The sequence below is a fragment of the Notechis scutatus genome, chromosome 1 (genome assembly GCF_049901735.1).
Source record: "Notechis scutatus isolate UNSWTSFEM ecotype Mainland chromosome 1, rNotScu1.2, whole genome shotgun sequence".
In the NCBI taxonomy this organism is placed as follows: domain Eukaryota; kingdom Metazoa; phylum Chordata; class Lepidosauria; order Squamata; family Elapidae; genus Notechis; species Notechis scutatus.
In genome coordinates, this window is record NC_142009.1 from 197,348,457 (window position 1) to 197,375,031 (window position 26,575).

At 36.8% G+C, this 26,575-nt stretch overlaps 1 protein-coding gene across 5 annotated transcripts in view; it reads right to left on the bottom strand.

Annotated features, from left to right (window-relative positions):
* TANC1 (tetratricopeptide repeat, ankyrin repeat and coiled-coil containing 1) overlaps window positions 1-26,575 on the bottom strand; it is a 153,437-nt gene that overhangs the window by 32,521 nt on the left and 94,341 nt on the right. For all 5 annotated transcript variants that reach the window (XM_026674439.2, XM_087949930.1, XM_087949929.1 and 2 more), the window contains 9 exons: window positions 22,830-22,960; window positions 21,210-21,399; window positions 17,952-18,209; window positions 12,279-12,404; window positions 10,922-11,200; window positions 8,292-8,443; window positions 6,056-6,287; window positions 3,415-3,581; window positions 1,616-2,223 (listed from right to left, as the gene is read on the bottom strand). In XM_026674439.2, the coding sequence (XP_026530224.2) occupies window positions 1,616-2,223; window positions 3,415-3,581; window positions 6,056-6,287; window positions 8,292-8,443; window positions 10,922-11,200; window positions 12,279-12,404; window positions 17,952-18,209; window positions 21,210-21,399; window positions 22,830-22,960 (2,143 nt within the window). The remainder of the gene's footprint in view (window positions 1-1,615; window positions 2,224-3,414; window positions 3,582-6,055; window positions 6,288-8,291; window positions 8,444-10,921; window positions 11,201-12,278; window positions 12,405-17,951; window positions 18,210-21,209; window positions 21,400-22,829; window positions 22,961-26,575) is intronic.

Genomic DNA, 26,575 nt, shown 5'->3' on the forward strand with positions numbered 1-26,575 from the left:
CATGAATGTGTGACCCCCACGTGCTCTGTGCATGCGCCTCTCGCACATGCCCTGCCCCCCAAGCATGCGCAGCAATACCTGACAATCAGTTGGCTGGCAGTAGGCGCACGCGGATACGCAGTGGACCTGATCTGGGGGGGACGGCTTGCGTGTTAGCAGAGATGTCTCTGCGTGCTACTTTTGGCATGCGTGCCGTGGGTTCACCATCATGGATCTAGAGTCTGTGTGTGTGTGTGTGTGTGTGTGTGTGTGTGTGCTTTCATAAGGTTTTATTAGTATAGTATAGTATAGTATAGTATAGTATAGTATAGTATAGTATAGTATAGTATAGTATAGTATAGTATAGTATAGTATAGTATAGTATAGCATAGCATAGCATAGCATAATATAATAATAAACTATAACAACTATAAATATAATGTACTCCTTTTGTCCTCAAAATAGGAGGAAATTATGTCTTCAGGTTTGGGGAATCCTCAGACAGGCCTACTGGGCCACAAATTTTTTTTACTGCAGACTTGGGGCTGCAAGTTAGCCACCCTTGACTAGCACAACCTGTCTACCACAAGGTTATTGTGATAAATGCCTCTTTGCTCTGAACTGAAAGACACCTTGGAGAAAATTACTTTAGTGGTATTTAATGGTTTTCACACACGTAACTGAACTTTCATTATTTTTATTTTGAACAATAATCTCCCCCAAAGTCATATCACAGTGTTTTTAAAGCACGCCTGGGTTTCAGTTGTACCTTACTGTCATTTTTGGTGGCATGAAAAACTCATCTGAAGACCCTTTAAGAGCCTCAGTCGGTGTTACGTTTGTGTAGCTAAGAAAGCCTCGAAGGACAGACAAGCTGGGCACGAAGTCCCCAATTTTGCATACTGAAATGCTCGGATGGCCAGAACGGCAGCAGCAGCAGCGGGACTAGCATGCAAATGATACATCTGCTCAGCAAAAGAGACTGATGAAGTGCATTTCTCCAGGAGCCAACATGCTCGTTCATTCTCCTTCATTAAATTTTGAACTGCTTCTAAATTTAGAGCACCAAGCAGCAGGGGCCCATAAATCTCAGAGAGCTCTGAACTTTTTTCCCCACCCAAATGAGATGAATGTCACCGTAGACATCAATAATTCCATTACAGACCGTACCCAAATTTATTTATAGGATTCACAAATGACAACTGGGGCAGAAAAATACTTATCAATGTCCCAAATTTAAAAACTTAATAGGATTCCTCCGATGGGTTCCCTCCTACCGTATTATTCTATATGATGGGCAGATATATAAACGTTTGGAATAAATAAAGTAAAATAAATATTCCGTCTGTCCGAGTGTCTATAATCTCTGCAAACCTGACAGAGTCTTGTCTGAAAGTATGTGCAAGAATAATTTGGTGAAGAATTTTCAATGCCGGACAGACTCACTAGCATTATAGCAGTTGAGAACACCATCCTTGCTGTTACTAAATTTAATAATTAATAATTAATTCCTTAACAACTCTACTTTTGGGTATGCACACACATCTTTTTATTTATGTATCTTTCAACCAACCTAAGTGTACAATATGATGGCTCTTAAAAAGTTTTTCTCTTTAGTATATCTCCTATATTTTACCTTGGCTCACACAAGAAGTCAGTGCTTTCCCCATCTGCTCTCCAAACAAGCCACTCCCTGAAGGAGGGATGGCAGAACATGCGTGTTTTGTCACGTCTTTTTATCAGAAAGCCTGAAAGGGCCTCCATCCTCTGCGAGAACTCTTCCCACTCCTGTTGACCATGTATCTGGCCAGCATTAATTGCTTGGAAGATCTGGTCATCTGTCATTGGATGAAGAGATGCTAGAGCCACATTCAGCACCGGGAGGGCTCTTTCAAAGGCTGAATTTGTCATGAATTTCATGTTGCACTGAAGCAAATAGAGCTCAGAAAGCGATACTGGAACTACTTTGTAACTTGCACTTTTAATCACCAGGTGATCCTTCTGGAAGAGATCTAGCGTCAATTTCAAATAGAGATAAGATCCCATGCTCCTCAAGATCAAGTGGTTGCTCACTTTCCCAATAGTTATGGCATCAACTTTTCCATTGAGGGAAATATTGTTTATTATATCCTGGCTGGCATTGATCCTGTACTGAATATATGCATTTAAATCAGACTGTATTTCTTTGTTGTCCGAAAAATCATCTAGGGAGATTGTGAAGAAAGGATGTGAGCTGGTTATTTCCTGCATTAGAGAAAGAAGGAGAAAGAAATAAGTACTTTATAGCAATTTGTCAAACTTCGTTATTATATCTACTGATTTTAAAACCACGCTAAATTAAAGCTAGTGAAAGCTTTTTGAGTGAGAGTCAGAAAGACACATTAGCACTAGTCTGTATTTATTGAATGAACAGGAACACTTTGGTCTATCAATACCTTTATTCATTTCCTATATTCATACAGACAATTAAATATTCAAACACTTATTATCAGGGTCAAAAAAACAACAACCAGATTCCTTATGTACACAAAACAAACCAATGCATTTATTCTAGTCTGCCTGAATGGTTTATATAAAAAGCATTCAAAATATTTTATTTGCACTCTAAAATGGTTATCTTTGATACAGGTCAAGTTTAATAACTTGACAGTGGTAGACCCTAACCCTGTTCTTGTGACCAAACAAGAGTTACTTAAAAGCTAAAGTCCCAATTTACAGTAAACAAGGGAATATGGAAAACAATGAGACATCTTATACTCATGAAAAACCTTTCCCCAATATGCTTTAATAGGGGACAATCATATGACTTTCTGACATATTGTTCTGATAGTCTTCCTGGTTAGGCCATGGTCAAGATTGGGAAGTGAATCCTGCTCTATACTGATCCCTATCATTCTTCAATTCAGAGATTTATAGTCTACAATACACCTTGAAATCAGATTGTATTGGAGAAAAGGAATTTAAAAACAAAACTTTGAAACCACAGATGTTTCATAACAAAAGAGAAAATGGGAAGAATAGAAATTCTAGCAAAAGGACCTGTGTGGTACATAATCATAATCAGGTCACTGCAGATGCTTCAGAATGCTACATTTCTCTCAACTCCTACGTTTTAGATTTTAGTAAGCATCAGTGTGAGTCAAACTGACTTCACAGTGGCATTGGTGTGGAGCAACATTCTTACTACACAATGAAAACACTTGAATACAAATATTGCAGACTCAAAACAAATACATTATGACCTTTTGTACAAGCCCCCACTGCGTATAAACTATGATGACAGCCATTGCTAGGTATGTATAGTTAGTAAGAGCAGAAACTGTCGAAGTGTTCAGATTAGTCCTTCCAAGTAAAATTTAAAACAGTATTTTCTGTTCTGAGAGGGCAATGTTATTAACAGAGAAAAAAATATACCACCATTTGCTTAAATATTACCTGAAAGTTTGTTCTTACAGTCACGATCAGTTTTAGCCATGGTGGAAATTTAGAAATAATATTTGTGATAAATGAAGAAACTGTATCCCCATAATCAGGTTTATGAAATTCAGCTTCATTTAATCCATCTATCAAAATGATGCATTCTTCTTCTGAAATTTTCTGTTCTGAAAGACACGATTGTGAAAAAGCAAAAGAGGTAAGAACATTTATTAATAAATTGCAGCAATGAGATTTCTGATTTTATATATGGAACACAGGATGAAGCAAATAATAAAAGGCTATTTCCTCTTGACACACATTGGCCAACTTATTTAAATATAAAAAGTGGCCTATTTTCTAAGAAACCTATAGTGAAGATTCCTTTACAATTTCCCAAAAACATGTCATACTTTTAAATAGTTAAAATATTTTGAAAAAGAAATGATCCTTTGCATGTTAATAGAAATGCTAAAATATATTAAAGATAAAAGAAAAAAGAAGATACGGAATATTTTCAAACATGGGACTTGTTTCACCAATGGTTGGACAATAGAGGTAGAAATTAGGAACTAGAAAAATATTATTATGTAAGCAAATGATCCAGACAATACGCTGTTCACAAAGCACTTATGTATGATAAAAGAAAATGTATAAATAAACTGTTAAAAAAAATAAATACTAAAATAGTTCACTCAAGCAAAATGTTATTTTTGGCAATAGTACTAATTTAAAAGCTGACAATAGGTCCAAGATATTTATTGATAAGAAGTCAACATGCTTTAATGTGCTTTCATTCCCTGGAAAAACAGTTCCTACATGCCCAAATATTCATATTTTATGCTATTTTTTTATGCAGCAATATAATCTATCAACGTATTACCAAAATTCTCAAGGTGTGATTTCTTTGTTATTGTTCTATTTGAAAACATTATTAAAAACATATTTTAAGCACACACTATCTAATTATAACCAACAGCACTTCTTTGTATAGAAGGATTTAACTAAAAAGGGTACAAATATTAATATAAAACAATACTGACACAAATTCTGAAATTCATTACAAAGGTCAATGAGAATAAAAACAACAACACAGCACTGAGTAGCTTCACGCCTTCTTGAAGGAACTCAAACATCCCATTTTAAATTTACACAATGAATTATAGACCAAAAAGATAAAACAAATACTGTATTATGTTGTCATTTTAGAATCTTAGGAACAATAGAGAAGATGATCAAGCATGACTAACAACCAAAAGAAAAAAAGTGGTACATGTTTTATCCACTTAAAGTGGATAAAAAAGTGGTACATGTTTTATCCACTTATTTCATCAAAAAGTAGCAATCCAGGCTGGTATTTGTTTCAATTTCTATCTAACAAATATACTTAAATGAACAGATAGCAATTGCATTTCATTTTATCTGGAGAGTGGCAACTTTGCCAAAAGTGGAATGATTACAAAGCATTTCTAGATTGTGGAATAAACATATGCACGCACCCACTGCTGAGGTTCCATTTTGCAAATGGATGCACAGCGCCTCTCATGAATAATTTGTGTTTCCCATTATTGTATAGATCAAACAGTTTGGAAGTATATCAATAAATATACAAAATTATAATCTAGAAAACTTTTGATGCCAATGTTCATTATTAATTTAAGACTAATATATCAACTCTCTCTTTCTCTCTCTCTCTCCTATCTAATAAATATATACATAATCTGGAGAGCTCCATGAATTCACAGCTCCTGCTAGAATAGAAGGTGTCATCTGTGGCAAGAGAGCTTTTGCACAATACCATCTGGCAACATAACTTCAGATAGTCATTCATGCCCTAGTCACCTTAGTTACCAAGCACCTTGCCATGGTACACCCACGTAACACCTCTGCTTCGTGAACTGCATTGATTACCAATTTGTTTCCGGGTACAAGCCAAAGTGCTGATTTTTACTTATAAAGCCCTATGATATATACACGGTAATACCATCTCTAGAACCCTGGATGTATGTCTTCTCTCTAGAAGCACCTGCTTTCTGTAATGGGGTTCATCCTGAGATCCAGATTGCTCCCCCGCTGTTTACAAGAGCTGTGAAGCCCTGGGAAGGGAAGGAATGAGTAAGGAAGAGTGAAATCCCTCACTTCATCACGCTTTGCTATCTTTTAACAATGTATCATTCACTGTAATTTATTTGGTTGTTGTGAGCTGCCCCAGAGTCCAACAGCATACAAGTTTAATTAATAATAACACCATTCAAAGGTGCTGAGCTTGTCAGTTGGAAAGCTTGACACCTCAGGTTTGAGACCTGAGCACCACGCAATGGTGTGAGCTCCAGTTCCTGCCCACCTAGCAGGTTGAAAGCATGCAAACGCGAGTAGATAAATAGGTACCACTTTGGTGGGAAAATTGTGTGTGCCTTTGGCATATAGCCATGCTGGTCACATGAGCACTTGGCCAGGAAACAGGTGACCATTGCACCCTAGAGTCAGACACGACTGAACAGGAAACCTTTACCTTCTTTACATCACCCCCATCCCATTTCATTCTGTATGGTATTTGTTCTCTTCTTTCAAAGAAAGGAAACCTCTCCGTTGTTCTCCAGACCGCTGCTATGAAATACTCTACACTTTTCCATATTGGCCACGTGTATGTTTTCCTGCTTACCTCTCCTAAGATTCACCAGTGGTTCCAACACGCCTCGTTTGAATGCTGCCACAGGATCTTGAACACAAGACCTAAGGCTAAGCATACTTTGTAGGTGTGGTTCCTTTATCAAAAGTTCTCTGTATGCTGTTAACTGAGGTGACCGGCAAAGTAGAGCTGCGATACTATGCACAAATTCTGGGACAAGACATGTGTAAGTGTTGTCAGCTTGGCAGTAATGATAGGCAACAACCTTTAAAAAAAAGAAAACACTGTTTAGAATTTCTGGCTGATAACCACACAAAATAATGAAAAAGGAGTATCACGGGGTGAAATGCACTCTTAATTATTCCTTAATTAACCATTTGAGACATAAAACTCTGAAGAATATGCAAAGTGTATGTGCAGATCTCACTGCTCTATTTTAATACGCAATAATTAAAATTAGCAAACCTTTTTCTTCAGTGTGCTTGCATATATTTTTACATCCGTTAGCTAAATATATTTGGCTCCCAGCATTGTACATCTAATATAATTCTCTATGCAACAGTTGAGTAATTTGTTTTTATTTTTTGCAACGGCAGAATCACAATATGGCATTTTTTCTTAACTGTATAATTTCATTTACAAATATGTCTATAGAACGTTATTTTTCTTTTCTAAAAAAATCTTCTGCATTACATAATATAATACATAATATGTAAGAGTTTTAAGAATATTCAAGAAACGTTTAGGATAGAGTTCTTCATTTATGCTCGGTATTTCACAGAAAGTCTTAAAAGGCCCTTGAAAGTCATCAGATATAATTCATTTGATGGCCAGTATGTGAGTTTTCAAGAGAAACTCATTATGAGTTTCATCCATTCTACAGAACATTGTCTTATTCAAGAATACAGACACATTTTGTCCCCCATTACATCATCTAAATCATCTAAGGGACTGGGAATGGGGAGATGTAGCTAATTTATCATTCTTTCACTTCATTTAAGGAAGCAAAAGAACTTTTTTTGGCAATGCCAATTGCAAACAAAAGCACCCCCCACCTCACCCCGGGGCCAATTAGGATCAATTCTTCAGCAGGAGAAAATGTTTAAAAGCTGCTACTTTCCATCTTATAATCTTGGTCAGCATCAGAGATCCTGTGTTGCACATTGAAAGAATTCATTCTGTATCCAACGCCAGAATAAACAGTTAAAGCAACAGGAAATAAACATGGCACCTCATTAACCCCATGGGGAAGTTCCTGCCAATACGTAAATAAAACCAGAAAGTTTTAGTCCACATATTCAATAGAGTGGCAACCCAATCCAGTGTGTACAGCCTGTCATTTTGTTCATTTGTTTGCTTTTTAGCAGAATGCTATTTGGTTGCTGACAATCAACTGTACCTTTCTTTGGAAGTGTGGTTTCAAAGAATTAAATAATTGTCATGAACCTCCTTTTGGAGTCTCCACAGTTTAGGTACATTCAATTAGTGCACTCACAGTAGGGACATTCAATTTAATTTCAGCAATTGTACTCCATTATTCAGAAATACAGCTGAATTCCAGAGTGCAAACCCAAGCAAGGGTGCATAAAACTATAGCTTTAATTAAATTACATTACATTAATGTGTGTGCTTTCTAAACATAGCATGGCATTGAGGATGACAGCATTAGGATAATAGTTACTTTAAGTAACTACTTCAACACCAAAGCAAATCCTCTTTTATTTCCAATCTTTTGCAAAGCTTTCCTATTTTCACAATCCTTCCTCCAAAGTAAAGGCATTAGAATGATCCCTGGTGCAATCTGCTAATTCCAGTTTACATAACTGTTAGATACATCAGTGACGAACACACTGTAAGCTGCTAAATCCAGTGTTTTATTTCTCCCCCCTCCCTCTTCATACCCATCATATGAAGATGAGGAAGGAAGTTATATTGAATAAACTACTAGGAGGAAGGGTTGTTCTTTTTGGAATTACAGATGAACTCTGTCAAAGTCAGATAGAAGCGGCAAAATTAGGAAGGGGAAAATAGTCTCTTCTCTGCCTTCATGCAGCAAAGTGAGCAAGTTTTATTAAACTGAAAACAATAAAATAAAATGGTGAGACACAGCCTTGTCTACCTACACAGCAACCTGAATTGTTTGTTTATATACATATACCGTACGTGTGGGTGTACAAGTACAGTATAAATGTCGCAGGGAGAATGTTCACAAACCATGGCTTTTGTATTTTCATAAGACTGGGGGGGAAAATATCATTCAATGTACTACCTTGGATGCAAGGCGTCTAACTGATTCATCCATTTGGTTCTGATGTTCCTCAACAGGAGGACCGGCTGAAGTTTTGGCTGGACTGGGACCAGCTGAAGGAACCAGAGATGGGGGGAGCTGGCTGAGCGGAATCTCCTGACCAGGATCATTGGCTGCAGGGGAAGAAGCAGAGACCAGAGTTATAACCGACGGCATCCATTTGTGGTATAAATTATGTCTCTGTAATGCTGGAGATGTTTAGTCTTCAAGAGAAACCTAAACCTTGTTTGAATTTTGTGTTCTTTTCTCAGGTGTTACCAGTTATGACTCCAGAGTATAGCTTCTGGCTAGGCTTCCCTTTGGAGTCTCCTGGTAACAAAATCTTGGCACGAGAAGTTAACTGAAACAAGCCAGCATCTCCAAAGAAGTGGATTACAGAAAGGGCATTGTACGTGCATGCATGCAAACACACATATTTCTTTTCCCCTGCTACCACAAAACTGTGTCATGCTACACTGATTTCTGTTTGTATCTTCATGTCAGGAATTTGAAAAAACAATCACATTTTGTCATGCAGTCTTACTCCAAAAAGGCTACAAATCAGCGAACAGTATATATAGGTGTGTATGTAGGTGGGTGGGAAGAGGGGGGGAGAAATAGACAGACAGGCATTAATTATGAGATACAATGGACCTCAACAGTATTTAGAAACCAGCCAAGAACTCAAGGCCAAAAGCACTCATGCTACTGTAGAGTATACAAATACTGTGTGGAGAGGGCATCTAATGAATACATGATGAAAAAAGACCTTTCCTTCCATTCTACAACCCCCCCACCCCCCTTTCAAGTTCATCCCAGTTTCAGGGGCCCTGTTAAATGTGGTGATTAGCTATGCTGTGATCAGGAAGGGAAGGGAAAAGAATGGTAAGCGAGAAGTAGAATTTGTGTCCAGCTCTGAACATGAACATCAACTGAATCAATTCAAATTTGGTACAAAGTCATCTTGTGAAACAAAACAAATAAGTTAAGTATTGAATCTGTAGTTTTGCCAGGAATATACAATTATTTCTTCTCTTCCAGTACATGAATTTCCATTTTTTCCCCTTTAAATTAGAGTTTATTTTCTTCTTTAGAACTCCCTAGACGTCTTTTTAAAGTGGTTGATCTTCTGGCCTTCCACAATTTTATCTGTAGCCTCTGGCTGAAAGCACTGTGTCCTCTCTTCACACACCAGTTTTTGCATCATTTCTGGAAACAGGATAAATAGCTCCCTGTCACCAGCTGTCAAACCCATCCGGCACATATAAGATGGCACCTAGAATCCTGCCCATGTGGATAAAGAAGGCTGACATAGACTGACTAGAATCTGGACGTGATCCACACACTTTTCACTGGAGCCTGCAGGAGAAATTGCTCTTCAGTTTCCCTGCCAAAACATGATCCAAGAAAATGGCAGGCGGCATCATCAACACAATGGGCCTTTCACTTGCTCTCCCCCCGCCCCCACCCTCCTCTTAATTTTCTTCAGAGTTTCCTTTTCCAAGCCGCTTTAGCTTCTTGGCCCACATCTTTCAGAACCTTTTCCAGGATCTTTATGAGAAAAAGCACACTACCCCAGTGAATGGAGCAGAAAGGAACCACATCTTCATCTCCGCTCCAGGCGAATAGGAGTAATCTCCCAATAGGCAAGTGATCCTAGGGTTGGATTAAGGAATGCAAAGCGCATAGGTCATAAAGGAGGTGAACTCTGCAGCCAAACAACTTTTACACTTAGTATAAAAAAGACTGTTTACAGGACCAATGTACAGATTAGTCCTTGACTTACGGTCACAACAGAGGCCAGAATTTCTGTTGCTAAGTGAGAAATTTCTTGAGTTTTGCTCTATTTTATGGCCTTCCTTGCCACAGTTGTTAAGTCAAGGGTCTTCAAACTTCGCAAATTTAAGACTTGTGGACTTCAACTCTCAGAATTCCTGAGCTGACTGGAGGAGGAATTTTGGGAGTTGAAGTCCACAAGTCTGAAAGCTGTCAAATTTGAAGACACTTGTGTTAAGCCAATCACTGTTAAGTGAGTAACACGGTTGTTAGGTGAATCTGGCTTTCTCATCGCCTTTGCTTGTTAGAAAGTTAGAAAAGAAGCCCACATGACCCTAGGACATTGCAACTGTCATCAGTCAGATGCCAAGCGCCTGAATTTTGATCACATGGCTCTCTAAAAGGATGCAAATGACCAGCTATCTGCAAGGAATATAAATCCTTCCATTCCCCACCATCCAGTCAGAGCTGAAGAAGCTTCTTGGATGAGAAGCAAAGCATCTTTGAAAGAAAAACCAGAAAGTCCAGTTGCCTCCAGAATAAGCACCTTTGGGACAACGATGGTCTGGATGACTGAGAATATCAGTAGTAAAACAGTGAAACACTGTTTTTTCAACAGTGACTAAACAAATGGTTGTAAATCAAAGACTACCTTGTCTTTCCATATTAATGGGGGTGGGGTAATAACAGTTTTACGATCGGTTAATGGAAAGTTTACTACCCTTTAGGAATGGCTATCCATATAAGACACATTTACACAAAAACATATATAGCTCCCCTTTATGAATTGAATATTTTTTTCCTTAAATAGGAAAAAAAAAAAGTTTCAAACCTACTTTTGGGAGAAGCAGAGCTGGTGGAAGCAATTTGCCTCATGCGACTTCCATGGCAGCTCAGTGCCACAAGCTTGGAAATAATGGCCGTCTTCCCAAATCCCACATTTCCAATGACAACAGCTCCCCTCGTCTCTGTCTGCTTGGGATTCTTCAACTTTTCTTCTATTGTTTGAAACAGCCAGTCTCTTCCGACAAACACAGAGTCTGTTGTTATGCTTGGCACTTCAAACAATAATGGCTTTAGCAAAATATCTTGAGGCTTATATGGGACAAAACGTGCTAAAAGAAGGAAAGACTTTATGAGAAGACAAAGCAATGAAAAAACTGGGGTTGTTGTTTTTATTTTTTAAAAAAAGAACTTAAATCCTACAGAAACATCTAATCTGCTTTGAAATTCAATAATTTAGTCCAGATACAGTGAGTCGATTTTAAAGGGGGAAAAAAACCACACACATATTTGTCCAGGCTGTTCCATTACTCTCACACGACTCCTTCTTCCAGTAGGAGTGCTAAACAAATTGGGAAGTTAGGCTCTCTAATGAGCACGCTAGATTTTTCCACCCAAAATGCTCTTAGTTTCAACAATCATGTTCAGTAAGCCTTATCCCTAATTCTCCTAAATAAGTGTGTGATTTAAGACTTAACAGATATGAAGGAGGATTAAGGAAAGGATGGGGATCCAGCATTTATCATATAAATTAGAAAGAGAAAAGGCAGCAGAACAAGTCACAAATTCTGAGAATACCCAATATGAAGATAGACAGCCCAAAGCGGGGGGGGAAAACAAGGCAGCAATTTATAAAAACAGGTATCAAGCAATGGAAAATGAGTTCTAACTAATGTTGACTTTAAATACTCAGGTATAATGTTCTGGGCCCAGAACTTATTACTTTGAAAAAATACAATATTTAAAAATAAGTCACCTTTGTCTTTCATGACCATAGATATAGTGTGCTCTCTGAGCCTGATGGTTTTCTTGCAGACATTTCATTACAAAACTAAGTAACATCATCAGTGCTAGATGTCAGCACTGATGATGTTACCTAACACTGGTGATTTCCCTAGTTTGGTAATGAAGCATCTGCAAGCAAACAACCAAGCTCCGAGAGCACCTAGGACCCCACAGTTCAACCCTGACCCACAAATATTCTCTTCTCTTGACAATAGTCATAGTCCTCACGTTTTAATAGAAGTTCAAATTGAGGTGGGATAAATCAGTTCTAAGAATTGTCATAAAGAAGGAAACAGACTTCAGCAGTTTTCCACAAATACACCATCTGCAGCTTCTACGAGTTAGCATGGCCTTCTAAAAAAGGGATAGTGGTCTTTTATATCATGGCTTTGCCATAAATCTTACCTTTTATTTCTTGCTGAACTCTCCCTCCAGCAGTGCTGTGCCAAGGTAAGCGAATGGAGGTCCGCAAAGGAGTATTCCTCTGTCCATCCAGATAGCTCAGATCTTCAAGCTTTGTGGAACTTGTTGCTGTAATGAGAATAGCTAGGTAATCAGGAAGGTAAGAAGAACTGAACAAGGCTGAATGCAAGGATCAAAATTCAAGTGTGTAGCTCCAAAAGAAGGAAACCACACAGGAGTATATCGGTTTTTCATCTTCATGCATGGATTATAAAACTATCCTCAAATAAGACATGTAAGGACCTTGCATGCTACCACATAGTCTCATAGTCTCGCCATACTGGGTCTCGGAAAAAAGATGATTTGATGATGTTAAGTATCATTAAGTATCACTCTGTATTTGGATACTTTTAAGTAGGAAAAGTACAAGGGTTAAAAAAAATGCTACCTGACCCTATCAGTTCAGACAAAGAACATTTCTTTCTTTGAGAAAAAGAAAATGTGTTGTCTAGAATTCTTTGGAAAAACTAATATGAACAAGAAACAACAGCAGCAGCAGCAGCAGCAGGAATCATCTTTGAAATGTTTCCTTGTCAGAACCATATCACTACTTTTGGCAGTTTTGTCACTCTGAAAATAAAGCCTTGAACTTTCATGGATATTAAGTTAATTCAGAGTTAAATTACTATTCTCTATTAATATGTCAATCGCAATATCCCATAGCCATAAATTTTAAGAATTTATTATGTTTCAAGTGATTGTTGTATTATGAAATATCAGATACTCAAGAAATTTCCATATTCTTCTTTTGAAGACATAATGTAACCCGAAATAGTTTATAGTAGGAAATAAATCTGTGCATGAAAGCCACTTTTACTATGTATAGTTTCCTGTTTGTAAATAAAACATTTTTCAAACATCCTACTTCTGCCCAAATTGCCTGGGTCAAAGCTCCTTTCTTTCAATTAAATATATGATTTGTGATGTGTATTTTTAATATAAAGTAACATTGGAAAGGGTTTACATCTGATTTATGGTTAGGCAGTATCCGACTCAATTTTAATAGGATGTTTGAAATTCAAATTATGTATTAAACTTTCTGCTTTTCTGTATGACAAGATAGCTGAGATGACTTTTGAGTCAATGGATATCCAAAGGAGCAAGAAAGACTTTGTGCAGCATTTAACAATAAACTGTTATTGATTGGATTCCCAGCTTCTCTTTTCCCAAGATTACTAATCATAAAATCTTTTCAAGAGATTGGGAAACAGACTAATAAGACTAACAGATTAATAAGAGGAGGTATATCAAAATAGAGAGTTCTGGTCCATACCACAGACCTTTACCTAAGTCCAAGTTGTTGCTTTTTTGGGAAGGTAGGGAGGCAGGGGGAGAAAGATTGTTATACAATAGCACAACCTACAAAGGTATAACCTTCAAGAATCTTGCCTTTTTAGAACTCTGAGTTATGTAGCAGAAATTTTTAAAAAACCTTGTGGTTAACATTTATACATAAATTAAAAGGGAAACCCCAAACATATCCATAAATAGTAGTTGTTGAAACATTTCTCATTTACTGAGCAACCTTTGGGTCAAACAAGACAAAAGCAGAGACCAGCTAGTAACAATTAGCATCCTGATATTTGTGTGATGTTTTCCAAAAGAGCAAAACTCACTTTAGACATAATTTAGTTTAGAGATTTGGATAATTTCCAATATCTTGGAGTAAGGGACTGTCCCCATTTAGCTCTTTTCCATTTAAGCAAGGTCTATCTTCCTCATTTCTCAAGTATTTCTAACTGAAGTGGCAACAATTTATACCCTGGCATAGCTCCAGTTCTCAAATAAACTGAATAACAGAATTAATTTTTGAAGAGTTCTGATGTATATATTGCAGTAGAGACAAAAGTTCATTAATGTAAAGAGATTCTGAGTTTGTTTGCATGTAGAGAGTGAAATCCTTCAACTCTTACAATACATCCACATACAAGTCTGGGAATTAAGACTTATATACAAACCAAAAGCTGTCTTTAATCTGGAAGAATTTTTTAAATTATTCTTTTTATTATTAAAAAAAGGCAAACTAGAAATTCTGGAAGTATTTCCAAGGATTTAAGCATCTCTTAGATTTACTAAACATTGCTATAGAAGAAATAACAAAAACTTTTTAAAACTTCAAAACCAAAAATAAGAAAGTTGACAAACAGATCAGAAAAGCAAAGGAAGTAAAGTTAACTGTAATAAATAAAATGACAATAATTAGTTGGGGTTATTTGATGCATAGCAGAAAACAGGGGCTTGGAAATCAAAACATATTAGATTAAAAGGAGAGCTATTGTCCTATTACTAATTGTAGATCAAGAAACCAGGTTTTAACATGAGCTATATGCATTTAGTAGACAGCTAAATGCTGTTTAAGGGAAGGGATCCATGAGGAGACCGACACCCAGATGAATTATGAGCTTTGTAATTCCCACAAAGAACACAAGCGGTTCATCTCAAAGAAGCCACAGTACAACATGCGAGAGGGAGTCCTTGAACTCAGATACAGCTTCTTTCTTCTCTTCTTTAGAATCGCCATTCAAGGGCAGGCGAAGATCCAGCAGCTCTTATCCATGCCTGGATTGCTCAAGCAGTGTGACATTTACAATGGAAAAGGGCACCTCCTTGTCTAAGTGGGCCAACTGCATTTAACAGGGAAAAGAACTCCAGGGCACTTGTCTGCACTTGCGGAGCCACTTCAAGCTGGAAAGAAAATTGGAAAGCAGAGATCCATGGAAATGGGCCTCTGCGGTAAACTGGGGGAAGAGGAAGGAGGTCTATTGGGGATCCAAATATCTCTGTGGAATTGCAGATGATGCAAGGCCACGTCTGATTGATTCATTCAGCTAATAAAAGAAAGCATAAAAACAACCCCAAATAGGAAAGCACTGATAACTTTACAGAACGCAGTGAAGCAAGAGTCCTTAAACTTTGCAATCTAGGGCTAGTCTCTCAAATGGTAAATGAATGTGTGCGATCTCCCGTTGAAAAACACTGTAAACTTTAACTAACTAAATAAAATTTCTGTGATTGGCACCAGGTTTTGACCTTCGCCTCCAGTTTGCCTAGATAAGCCCACCGCAGGTTTGCCCAAGGAAAACAGAAATAAGCTTGGACAGTTTTGCCTACACAGCCTGATGTGCTTTAAAAAGATCAGTCTTCAAAGATTCAACTTGAAAGTGACCGCTTCCCTTCTCTTTTTATGTTTAAAATTGTATTGCTCCGTAGCCTCTTGCAGAGGATTTATAATGGTTATATAACTTTCCAACAGGAAGATTATGCCACATGAAGCATTTCCAAAGCTGGACAAGGTAATAAATGCAGCAACTATCCTTAGAGCAAATTCAGGATATAGTTCTTTCTTTTATGTGGAAGTATCCTGAATTAATCTTAAGAGTCCTATTGGAAGATGCAAGGGAATAAATACTGTAAGCTGCTCGTGTAGCGTGCCGGGGCTACCGCTGCCAGTGCAATCACACTGTTTTGATGTGTAGAATAGCAAACCGCTTACTCTCTTGCAAACACTACCTCTCCAAACTCTCGGCTCGGTAGGGAGGGAAAGGGTCAGGCAAAGGAGAAATTGCCATAGAAAGTCCTTACTTTATTTCTCCCCCGTACACAAACAGGTTAAGTTATTTATTTATTTAGCATATGGCATAATAAACATTGACTGACAATGTATACTAATATTTCACCTAAATGAAAAATAAATTAAATATGAATAAATACATAGAAAGATCTATATTCAGATACTAATGTCTAGGTCATCCAATCACTGAAGTGCAATATTTGTTTATCTGAAGAAAAAAAATCAGAAACTGGAATGAGATATACACTCAGCTTACAGCCAGTCACGATGTGATCTACAGTTTGACGCAGGACCCCACAGTGACACTGAGGGAGGATGCTATACCCCATTTATAAAGTGAATCTCAGCAGACACCGTGTGAGGTGCAAATACTATGCAGGATTGTCCGCTGCTTGCAAGATAGAACCTGGCACCTAGGATCATCTATATGTCTTCTTTGTTTGGGCACTGAGCAACTGATTTGGCTTATACTATTCAGCTTATAGTACTCTCTTATAATTCCTTCATCTGCAACCTCTCTGCTCTGACAGTAAGGGGGCGGTAAGGGTAAGACAAAGGAGAGATTGCCTACAAAATCATGTTTCCTCCCCTCATCCAATAGTGGAGAGGTTAGAGGAGAAAAAATGTCAAGAGAATAAGCTGTTGTGTCCAACCAGTTACTGTGTCCAACCAGTGACTGTAATGGAGATCACGTGGCTCGGGGATGCTGCAAAGGTTGTAAATTGACTGCAGATTAATTCTTCCACGCTACTGTAACTGCAGTCACTAAATGAGTGGTCCGTAAGAGAGAACTACCTGTATATGAGCACCAACATTATTTAATATCAACAAGGTGGGGAACTAAGCAGGAATGAATTGTAATTCCATTGCTCTAACTTTTATCTAAATGACTTGATAAGATTACCTGTCAAATTTGCACTTTCATATTCTTAAACTGGGAAATAAATTTGTTTCCACTTCATTATAGACAGTGTGGTAATATTATGTGGGACTCTATATAGTCTCAGAAGAACCCTTTATTTAATTCTACAGGAAGAATATATTGGGAATTAACTATCAAAAGACTAAAATCATATGAGTTTGGCTAGAAGATCTGAAAGACATGCCAGGCATATAAATAGGCACTCAAGCAATTATGTAATTTGAACATCATTTTTCATACATTCATTAAGTAAAGAACCTCATGCTTCTGATTCAGCCCATAATGCTAAAATCTGTATATATTCCATCTTCATTTCTTGCAAAAAGAAGAGGATAGTTCTATTCCCGCTGCCTTGAAATTATTTGCAATAAAAACACTAGCACAAATGCTATATTATACACAGCTGGGTCACCCTCTGGTTTAAGCTTACTGGACCAAGTTCAATCCAATGGACTGACACTTCATAGCAACCTCATCAGAAAAGCAAGGCATGCGATTGGGTGACCAGTTCTTACCCATTTGCTTAATATACTTCTAGCAGTGTGGAACAAGCTCTTCTCACTAAGGCAACAATCCTGTCCATCCATCCTATGACGGCTATAATTTTAACCAAGAATTAACTACATGAGCCATAAATATAGGGGTGAGGAAATTTGAGTTATTTAGCCTTCACAAAAAAAATCATTTAAAAATAAAGATAGGCAGGAACCACCACCACCCAATTTAAAACTTATACAAACAAAGAGAAGAGAACTCAGCAAAAACTGCTGACTATTGACTATATTTTAAAGTACTTTCATATATGACAAATTTCTCTTCTCAATCAAGGGGACATGAACCTCCGTTCCCTGACTAGAATCCTATAAAATTGCATAGGTGCCTTTTGCAAGAACTATTACAAAAGTCAGAATATTCTATAAGCAGACTTATGGTTTATGTTGTACTTTTAAAAATTTCCTGTTGTTGAGCTCTGCCTCTGTCTGTCCATTAGCTAAAGAACAGATCTAAATTTACGAGAATTGGCTTATGCTAATACAAGAGCAACATTAAAGGGAAATGTTTCCACTTCAGTAGAAGAAAATCTGGAAGGCAAACCAACATGAACTCTTCAGTTCTTTCTTACCTGCAACAGAATTGGGCCGAGGCATTCCTAACGAGCCACAGTTTTGAATGTAAGTAATTGGGCCATCTCCAGAAGATGCTTCCACTTTCGACAAACTTTCTGGGGATTCTGTTGTCTCCTCTTCTGCAACTGGTGAACAATTATCTGTCCTTCGGTCAATAATTCCTTGGTGTACACCAGTTCTGAGATTTCCTTCTTTAGACCATTCTAAACTTGATCCACTCCGGTCGTCATTTTCAGATGAACTTGTTACTGTCCCTAAAAACCCAACAAACAAAAATCCATAAAAATATACTCCTGGGTAAGAGTAATAAGTACACTTTTGGTTACACCCACACAATCATGGGAAACTTTGAATTGACATAAGGAGAAATGATAGTTATGTGACCCATCTGGCAAATCTACAAGTTCTTTCATGTCATTTTAAATTATAATCCTTGGGAAAATATAGGATAGTCACTGTTCTTAGTTTTCACTATATACACTGTACGCCTCTGAACATTCAAGAAAATATGCCGTGACAACTACTATCATTTTATTGCGATGACTAACAACTCAAGCACTATTAAAAAATGTAAAAATTTGAAGAGAGCCTTATGGTATGCTTCCATGTGACAGAATTATTAAATGTTTTGATTTTTTAAAAATTGGTCTTTTGATATATTATGAAAGAAAACTCCCTCCTGGTTTTCTAATTGAGGGAAGAGGTTTTCTACTCAAGTCTGTAACCCTGAAAAGAAGGGCATCTTGCCAAATGTCTCCCCCCCCCCCACTTTTGGCCACTAGCCCAGACCTTTCTCTTCTTTAGTTCACTGGAAAAGACGAAATTCTGCCTTTACTTTTTTTTTTTATGTCAGTGGAGGCACAGACAATTTCAACTGAGGCAATAAAACACCAAAAAGAGAAGAAAAGCTATCTGAGCCAGTAAAAAGTGTGGGAGGGAGGAGGAGAAGGTGGTCTTTCGCTCAAAGGAGCTACTGGCCCAGAATAACGTAGTAGGAATGGAAACAGAATGGAAGCCAGCTTAAGTGGCATAGAACAACTATTTTCATGGTTGAGCAAAGCTTGCCCTCTCTCCCCAAGAAAACTTTACAAAAGGCGTACTTATTAAACTGTGTACCGAATGAACATTAATGCTAGTAATATATTCGCACACATAAAACTAAAAAAAAAAAGTTCTGGTAGGTTTGCAAAATGGAGTCTGCTTCCCTTATCAAATAAATGCAGAATAAGTAAATTTATAAGAAACTCATGCAACGTTTCGTTATTAGTTTGGCGTTCTTTTAATGCTGTGAAGTGACTTGAGAGTTGTACGAATGAAAAGATGGGAAATAAACTAAACAGATAAATGCAAACAGAAGAAACAGTCCATCATTTTCATTCCATTTTAAATTTTCTCTTTCAAAAACCACTACCGTCTTTCAAAATTTGCTGGTAAGTATGTGTGACAGACTGATGCATCTTATATATGTTTATAATAGCACTAAGAATAAATGATATGAACTTATGTACATTGAGACAGATGCACTTTCAGGATCCTTATTGTCCCAGCTATTTTTCCTTGGTTTTCTTCTAGATTTTTTCTAAAGCTTTCATTTTAGCTCAGATCTCTATAGCTTACTCTGTGATCATTTTACATTCCCAATTTTAAAAGAAGCATGCAAACCATTCCTTAGTATAAAAATTCCTCTGCTTCCACATCTTAAAAATAAGCCACAATGTCTTATTTCTTGGAAGAGAGGCAGCATTTTACCAGTGTCCATTGTTTGCCTTCAACTACCATTCCGAACTCCAAGCTTGACCTTGCCACAACAACTTCAAAGTAAACAGCTAAATGCTTTGTGTACTGCCACTTCCCAGGGAAATATATAGCTTCACAAAAATTGTAAGAAATCTTATTTGTATTTATTTATCAAATTAACAGTATGTAGCTGCCAATTTCACAGAAAACAACTCTTCAATGTTCAGCTTGCAAATTTACTTCAGATTATTTGGGGGGGGGGGGAGATTTCATACAGACCAATGTTGTTTTCCAAGTATAAGAAAACTAATTTTCCAGGCAATTAAACCTGGCATGGTAACTTCCAATTAACATAGACATCATGGTGGAGATGAGCCTTTTGCTGAGCAATAGAGCACTAGGTCATTCATAGGCACAATATATGCACAGTTATTTCCATATTTTAGACTGGAGTTCTCCAATCTTTCAGGCTTTGTGGACCGGCAGGGGGCAGGGGGTAGAGGGCATGGTTCTGTGTGACTGGCTGGCACGTGTGCGCATGCACGTAGCTCCATTTACACAAGCTGCGTGCATGTGTGTCCATTGCTCACAAAAATACAGTTATCCTCAAAGGGTTGTTGTTGTGGGGAAAATAAGAAGAGGAAGAAGTTGGGTTGGATATATTCACCACCTTGAATTACTTGTGAAAATAATAAAGGTGCAATATAAATGAAATTACTTAATGAAAACATACCTAATGTTTTACCTTAGTGGTCAACTTACTTCAAATATATGGTGGTAGTGGTGGTGTTATAAGAATTGTTTGTGGATACATCTTAAAGCACGGGTGTCAAATTCACAGTGTCACATTGCCGTCATGTGATGTATCACAATGTTTTTTCCCTTCGGGGAGGTGGGTATGGCCTGTGCGGGACGCATCTGGCCTGTGGGCCATCAATTTGACACCCCTGTTTTAAAGGAATGAGGATGAGAGAAACTTCTTTAAAACTACCACCAGATCGGTCAGTATTGTCCTTGCATTCCAGATGAGATTCAGAGACAATCTTATCAACTTTGAAAATACTTCAACAAGTTCATAGGGGTACTGAAATCTGAAGAAGGGACTTTGAAATTCATAACTCTATTAACTATTACACCATAGCAACATTACCTGTTTCTACAGCAAAACTACAATCTTCTCCACCCAACATATACCTCTGAAAACCACAATCTTGTAATCAATGAAGTTAGGTTTTCAGCTCCTTCTAGCCCAATAAGAGTTATAAGTAAATAGAACACAATTACATACCTAAAAAAATAGTCAAAGGAATCCCAGAGAACAACATAGCGTTGAATGAAAGATCACGTTACATTTTTGTTTAAATAAATTGGAGTTACACGCTACCAGGAATTAAGATAAGAGTGCTTCAGCTCCATTTTCTTTGCAGCAGATAGCCTTTGCAGACATACACAAACACACACACACAATAAAAGAGACAGCCAGAAGTGACTGCATTAACAGGAATTAAACTGCTTACCTATAATTCCACTGTCCTTGCTTTCCAATGTGGAGCTTGGGCTGCTAATGGTCCCACAGGGACTACTTTTGTTGGCCGCTGTTTTGTCAGCACAGCTATTCAGAGTAGAGCAGGGACTATCGGTGCTAGGAGACGTAGTGCTGCTTGTTAGTGTAGAACAAGGACTGACTCCTTGACTAGCTACTGTGCACTAAAAAATGAATGAAACAAGGAATTAACAAACACAGCACAGATCAATCCACAAAGAGAACAGTTCATATTCAGCAGGAAAAAAAAAACCCTGCACAGACGTACAAAGTTCCCCTGGAAATTTCCCAGAATGATCTGTTGAATACTTTTCAGGGAGTTAGTACAGCCATGACCACATAAGAAATTAAATCAACTTATGGACCTTTTGACTCTCTAGGTCAGAACTGTACAGGATTTTCTGAAATACTGGTGAAAAATCATCTTGCTAAAAGCCAGCAATACCAGACCCAACTATTGAGCTTTCAGGATGAAGATAAAATGCAGAATATATGCAATTAGCTTTTTATACAAAGAACCCCCCCACCAAAAAAACCAGAACCATATAGAAGATCTTACTTAAAATTATTTAGTCATAACTGATTATAGGTTTAGAATGAAGCAGATTAATAAGCCACATATTCTTTTAGACAGAGATTCCATTCTTTAAATGTTTTGTAGAATATTTTCTATATCATGCTAAACGATAAATTTGTCTAATTGAAAAACATTTAATTCAATAGAGAGAGAGGTCACGTGAAAAATAACTTATGCATGTTGCACTGTAAGAAAAACAAAATCATCTCAAGTTGCATCATGACTCAAAATTGATTTCCAAATGTCAGACAAAAATTATACAGAGTTCATTTTTCTGCCAGGAGAGAATTTCATTTAGCTTTTCTTCACAGATCCAGCAAGCCAAGTACCATACCCTGTATCATTGTGGCCTTAAGACAAGAAAAGGATAAGAGCTAAATATTCTAAATGTTTTAAAAAATATTTTCTAGGTCAAGCAGTTTGAATTGTCTGAATTAAAAAAAAAAACAATTACTCAATAGTATTCTAATAATTCTATGTGGTGCATTTTTAAAAGTAGTGTTTCTGTAGAAAAAGCAAAGAAAATTACCAATAAATATATCACTTATTTATTACAGGTAGACCACAATTGAGCTCAACATTTCTATTGCTAAGTGAGACAGTTAAGTGACTTTTGTCCCATTTTACAACATTTTAGCCACAGTTGTTATGCGAATCACTATTAAGTTAGTGACACGATTGTTAAATAAATCTGGATTTCCCATTGATTTTGCTTGTCAGAAGGTCACAAAAGGGAATCATGATCCTGGGACATTGCAACTATCATAAATATGAGTCAGTTGCCAAGCGTCTGATTTTTGATCACGTGACCACGTGGATGTTGCAACAGCTGTTGGTTTGAAAAATGGTCGTAAGTCACTATTTTCAGTGTAACTTTGAACAGTCAGTAAACAAACTGTGTTAAGTCAAGGGTTATCTGTAGTTATTTGCATGACACATTGACACGTTCTGGTGAAATATTTCGAAAGCAAGAAATGGGTAGCATTTTAGATTGAGACTATTTTTCCATTCGCATACCATAGTTTCATGTTTTTCTTCCGTGGAGATATGGGCAGAAGTTGGAAGGCCTTCTCCCAGTAAAAACCCAAGTCTTGTCATCAGTTCCTGAGCTGCTGGTGAACAGCTGGATTCCTTCTCTGACTTTGCTTCTGTTCAAAAAAGGTAATTTCAAGGGAAAAATATTAATTCATGTTTATATTCACTTCAAATGAGTGTAGCTTCCAACATAAAGGCAAATAATGAAATTGAAACAGGTTATTATCAGCACATTTTATTTTGCCATATTCTAACAAAACTCTTACCAAAAAAAAGCACCTTTACTGTCCATTTATTAAACAGAACTCCCTATATAAAGGGAGATCTTAGCACAGATGTTTCACTTCTGAAACTGAAGAATTAAACTAGGTGTAAATACTAGCTCTGCAATCTAGAATTAAATTATTTTGATTTTGCATCCAACGTGAGTTTTTAGAATATAAAGAAAGCTTTTCCCTCTCACACATAAATAGAATCTGATGATGCTATTTTCCCATGGATTAAAACACAAAAGTGCACAGAATATGTTTGTAAGAGTATGTGATCATATATGAGCTTCTTTTATGTATGTGTGTGTGTGTGCCTGTGCGTATGTATGTATATATGTGTCTGCACATCTATATTCTCATGGAAACTGATAGCAACTTCTAAAATGATTCAGACTGGGAGATGACCAAAAGAGCTCAATGTGATTTTTTTTCCCAGGCTCTTCTACGTTAACAAAACAAAGCTATGAAATTGTCTACCAATATAAATAGGGTAATGCCTCATGACTGATCATATGAAACGATTCAGTTAGCAGCTGTGCTACCAACAAATATACCTTCAGGCTTCCTGGATGTTATGCTGTTATATTTTGTTGTTTGCATTGCTAAGTTTCTGTTAAATAACTACATTTAACAAATAAATAAATGTGTTTTCTGTTTTAAATTGCACCAACAATTCTATGAGTAATAAGCATGGCTGTTTTGGAAGAGCATTGCCTTTTTAATTCTTGCAATCAGATAATATTCCAGCATGCTAATCCTCCCATATACAAAACAAATAATCAGAAAATTAATCAGTGGAACGACTTGTGGGTCCTCCAACACTGGAGGTTTTTAAGAAGAGATTGGACAATCATTTGACTGAAATGGTATAGGGTTTCTTGCTTGAGCAGGGGGTTGGACTAGAAGACCTCCAAGGTCTCTTCCAACTGTTAAATAGAACCAACAGCTGGAAAGGAGGTATTTAAATGGGAGAAACATCCTCACCCATGTCTGATACCCTATTTTCTTCCATTGTACTATTGTTTTATATATAGGTAAAGATAGACATTCCAACCGGAACCTGTCATATCAGCATTGATTAGCCTAGAGTAGCCTCATGGTGAGATAGGCAGCAAGTGAATTTACCAAATAATAAGTGATGTGCTAAAAAATAAAACAATCTTAATAACAGTAAGATTTTAAATGATGTCCATTTAGAGGATAACATTCTAATGCAAGGATCCACATGCTTCAGTTTTACTTGGCAATCTGTTTTCTTCTAAGACAAAAAAAAAAAAATGATTTCTAACATGCTCTGAAGTCTTCTTGCAACTAGCTACTCCAGAAAGTGAGACTTGTCTACTTCTCATTCTCTGTAATGTACATCAAAGTTTCACTTGGTTCCATCCAAAGTAAATTCTTATAATCTGCCCCATGTTACATCTCCAGAGACCTTTTCATCAGCTATAGAAGCTAAGGGAATTTTCATGTCCAAACACAGTTAATTCTGAATACCAGATGCTCAGGACAAGAAGGGGAATGCTCTTGTCATCATATAACACTTCTATAAGCTTTATACACAGATTTAGCAGCTGTTTGTTGTTGGAATCATGATATATGAGATTGAGACAAAAAAACTACCTACAACAGCAACCTGATTACAAGAAAAAGACAATGTTAAATCCACACAACGCACAATTCCTATGACCACATTTGTGCTGTTATCACTGTGGTTGACATTACAAAAAAGCAAATTTGTGAGTCAGAGATTCAAATAACTCATATTCTGGGAAGTCAACGTCACATTGACTAAGTTTACTCAACCCACTAAAACACTGTTTGTTTTGCTTATTCTCCTTTATTGGTACAGTTTGTTTCATCAGGTCTTTTCAATAACTACAGTAGCTGGTTTCTCATATCATATCAAACAAGACAAGACAAATTTAATATTTTGTCATCTTCTCTAATGTATTGACTTTTCTTTCAACCTTTTTTATGTCTAACCTCAGGTATAAATTTTCATGGATGAATGTTTTGTGAAAAGTAGAGGATGAAGTAAAAGGGCTAATCTAGAATTGAAGGTATTTGGTGGATGAAATATATACATTTAGAAAGCTTTCCTTTTACAATTTATGACACTGCCAGAGCTTTCCCAACAATAGAAAACCCAGTTTAATTACTGATTAGAGACAAATTTATCTGAATGCCATTCAATCCTATATTAGGTCATTTTACCCACCTATTAAACTTGCCAAAGATTCAAAATGCTTAAATCAAAATATTGCAATTTAATTATCGCTTGCCCACAAATATGAGCCAAAGCACCTTCACTCCGACCAGCTCCACAATCACAAACCTAGCAGACTGCACAAGCATAGCGCTCCTGGGACAAGCAGACAAACTTTCTCCTAAATCAGAATCAGTTTTTCCTAGCTGAAATAACCAAATTGAATAAGTAGATATTAGAGAAAACACCTAACAAAGACTTGTATGGTTCTGATCTAAGAATGTTTTTTATAATGTAGTGAAAGTTAAAAGATATAATCTTATCATGTCTGTCAGGTATGCCATGGCATTCATATAATGCCTGCTATGCCAAAAATCTTACTTAGCAATGGCTTTGCTATCTTGTCTATTTGAGTCCATTCATGAAAGTTCTTTCTCAAAAAAAAATAATAATAATAATAATAATTCCTATAGCAATCTTTACATGGTTATAAACAATGCAGAATAACAGTCAAAACTAATCTGTGCATCTGTGATGTCTATGATTTCTTCTACCTATTTTATCAAATATTAGACCTTATTTTATTTTTTGTCTGAATTTGTTATTTTTAATATATTAAGAATAAATAATACATACAGGCTAGTGATTGTGTGGCATCCTGTCATATGGGACTGATAGAGTGAAGATTTAAATCAACTAACTAGCAAAATTAATGCATTTCTTCAGGTTTATAGGATGTTCTTTAATCACTTTTCTGGATTAGTCCTAGCTAGGTCTTCTCTACTCAGTAAACAGAGCTAGTACATTGGAGATGATAGAAGAATTCTTATGCACTATTAACTCCAATGTTTCTTCTACAAAAAAGACATTGCCTTTTGATCAACAAAACTGACAATCCTTCCCAGCTACTGCATGCACATCTCATAGAATAAAAGAATGAGAGCATAGCATTTTGAAGGAAAGTACCTCAAAATCAATACATTATAACTGTCAAACATTTTAGACTTGACATCTATGACAGGATTAATATACATAAAACTATAACAGGAAATTATAAAAAGTAAATTGTTTTTGCTCCCCATTGATTTCCTGAATCTGCGGGAAAAACTGGAGGCCCAAACATGGTGTTGTAGAAATTAGCTTTGCTATACCCAAAGGAGAATCAGGGCCATAATAGATTTCTCATTAAAGAAGGGGAGGGGGAAGGTGTGAGATGTGGGGGAACAGGCAAACAAAGCTTTCAATTCTGCTAG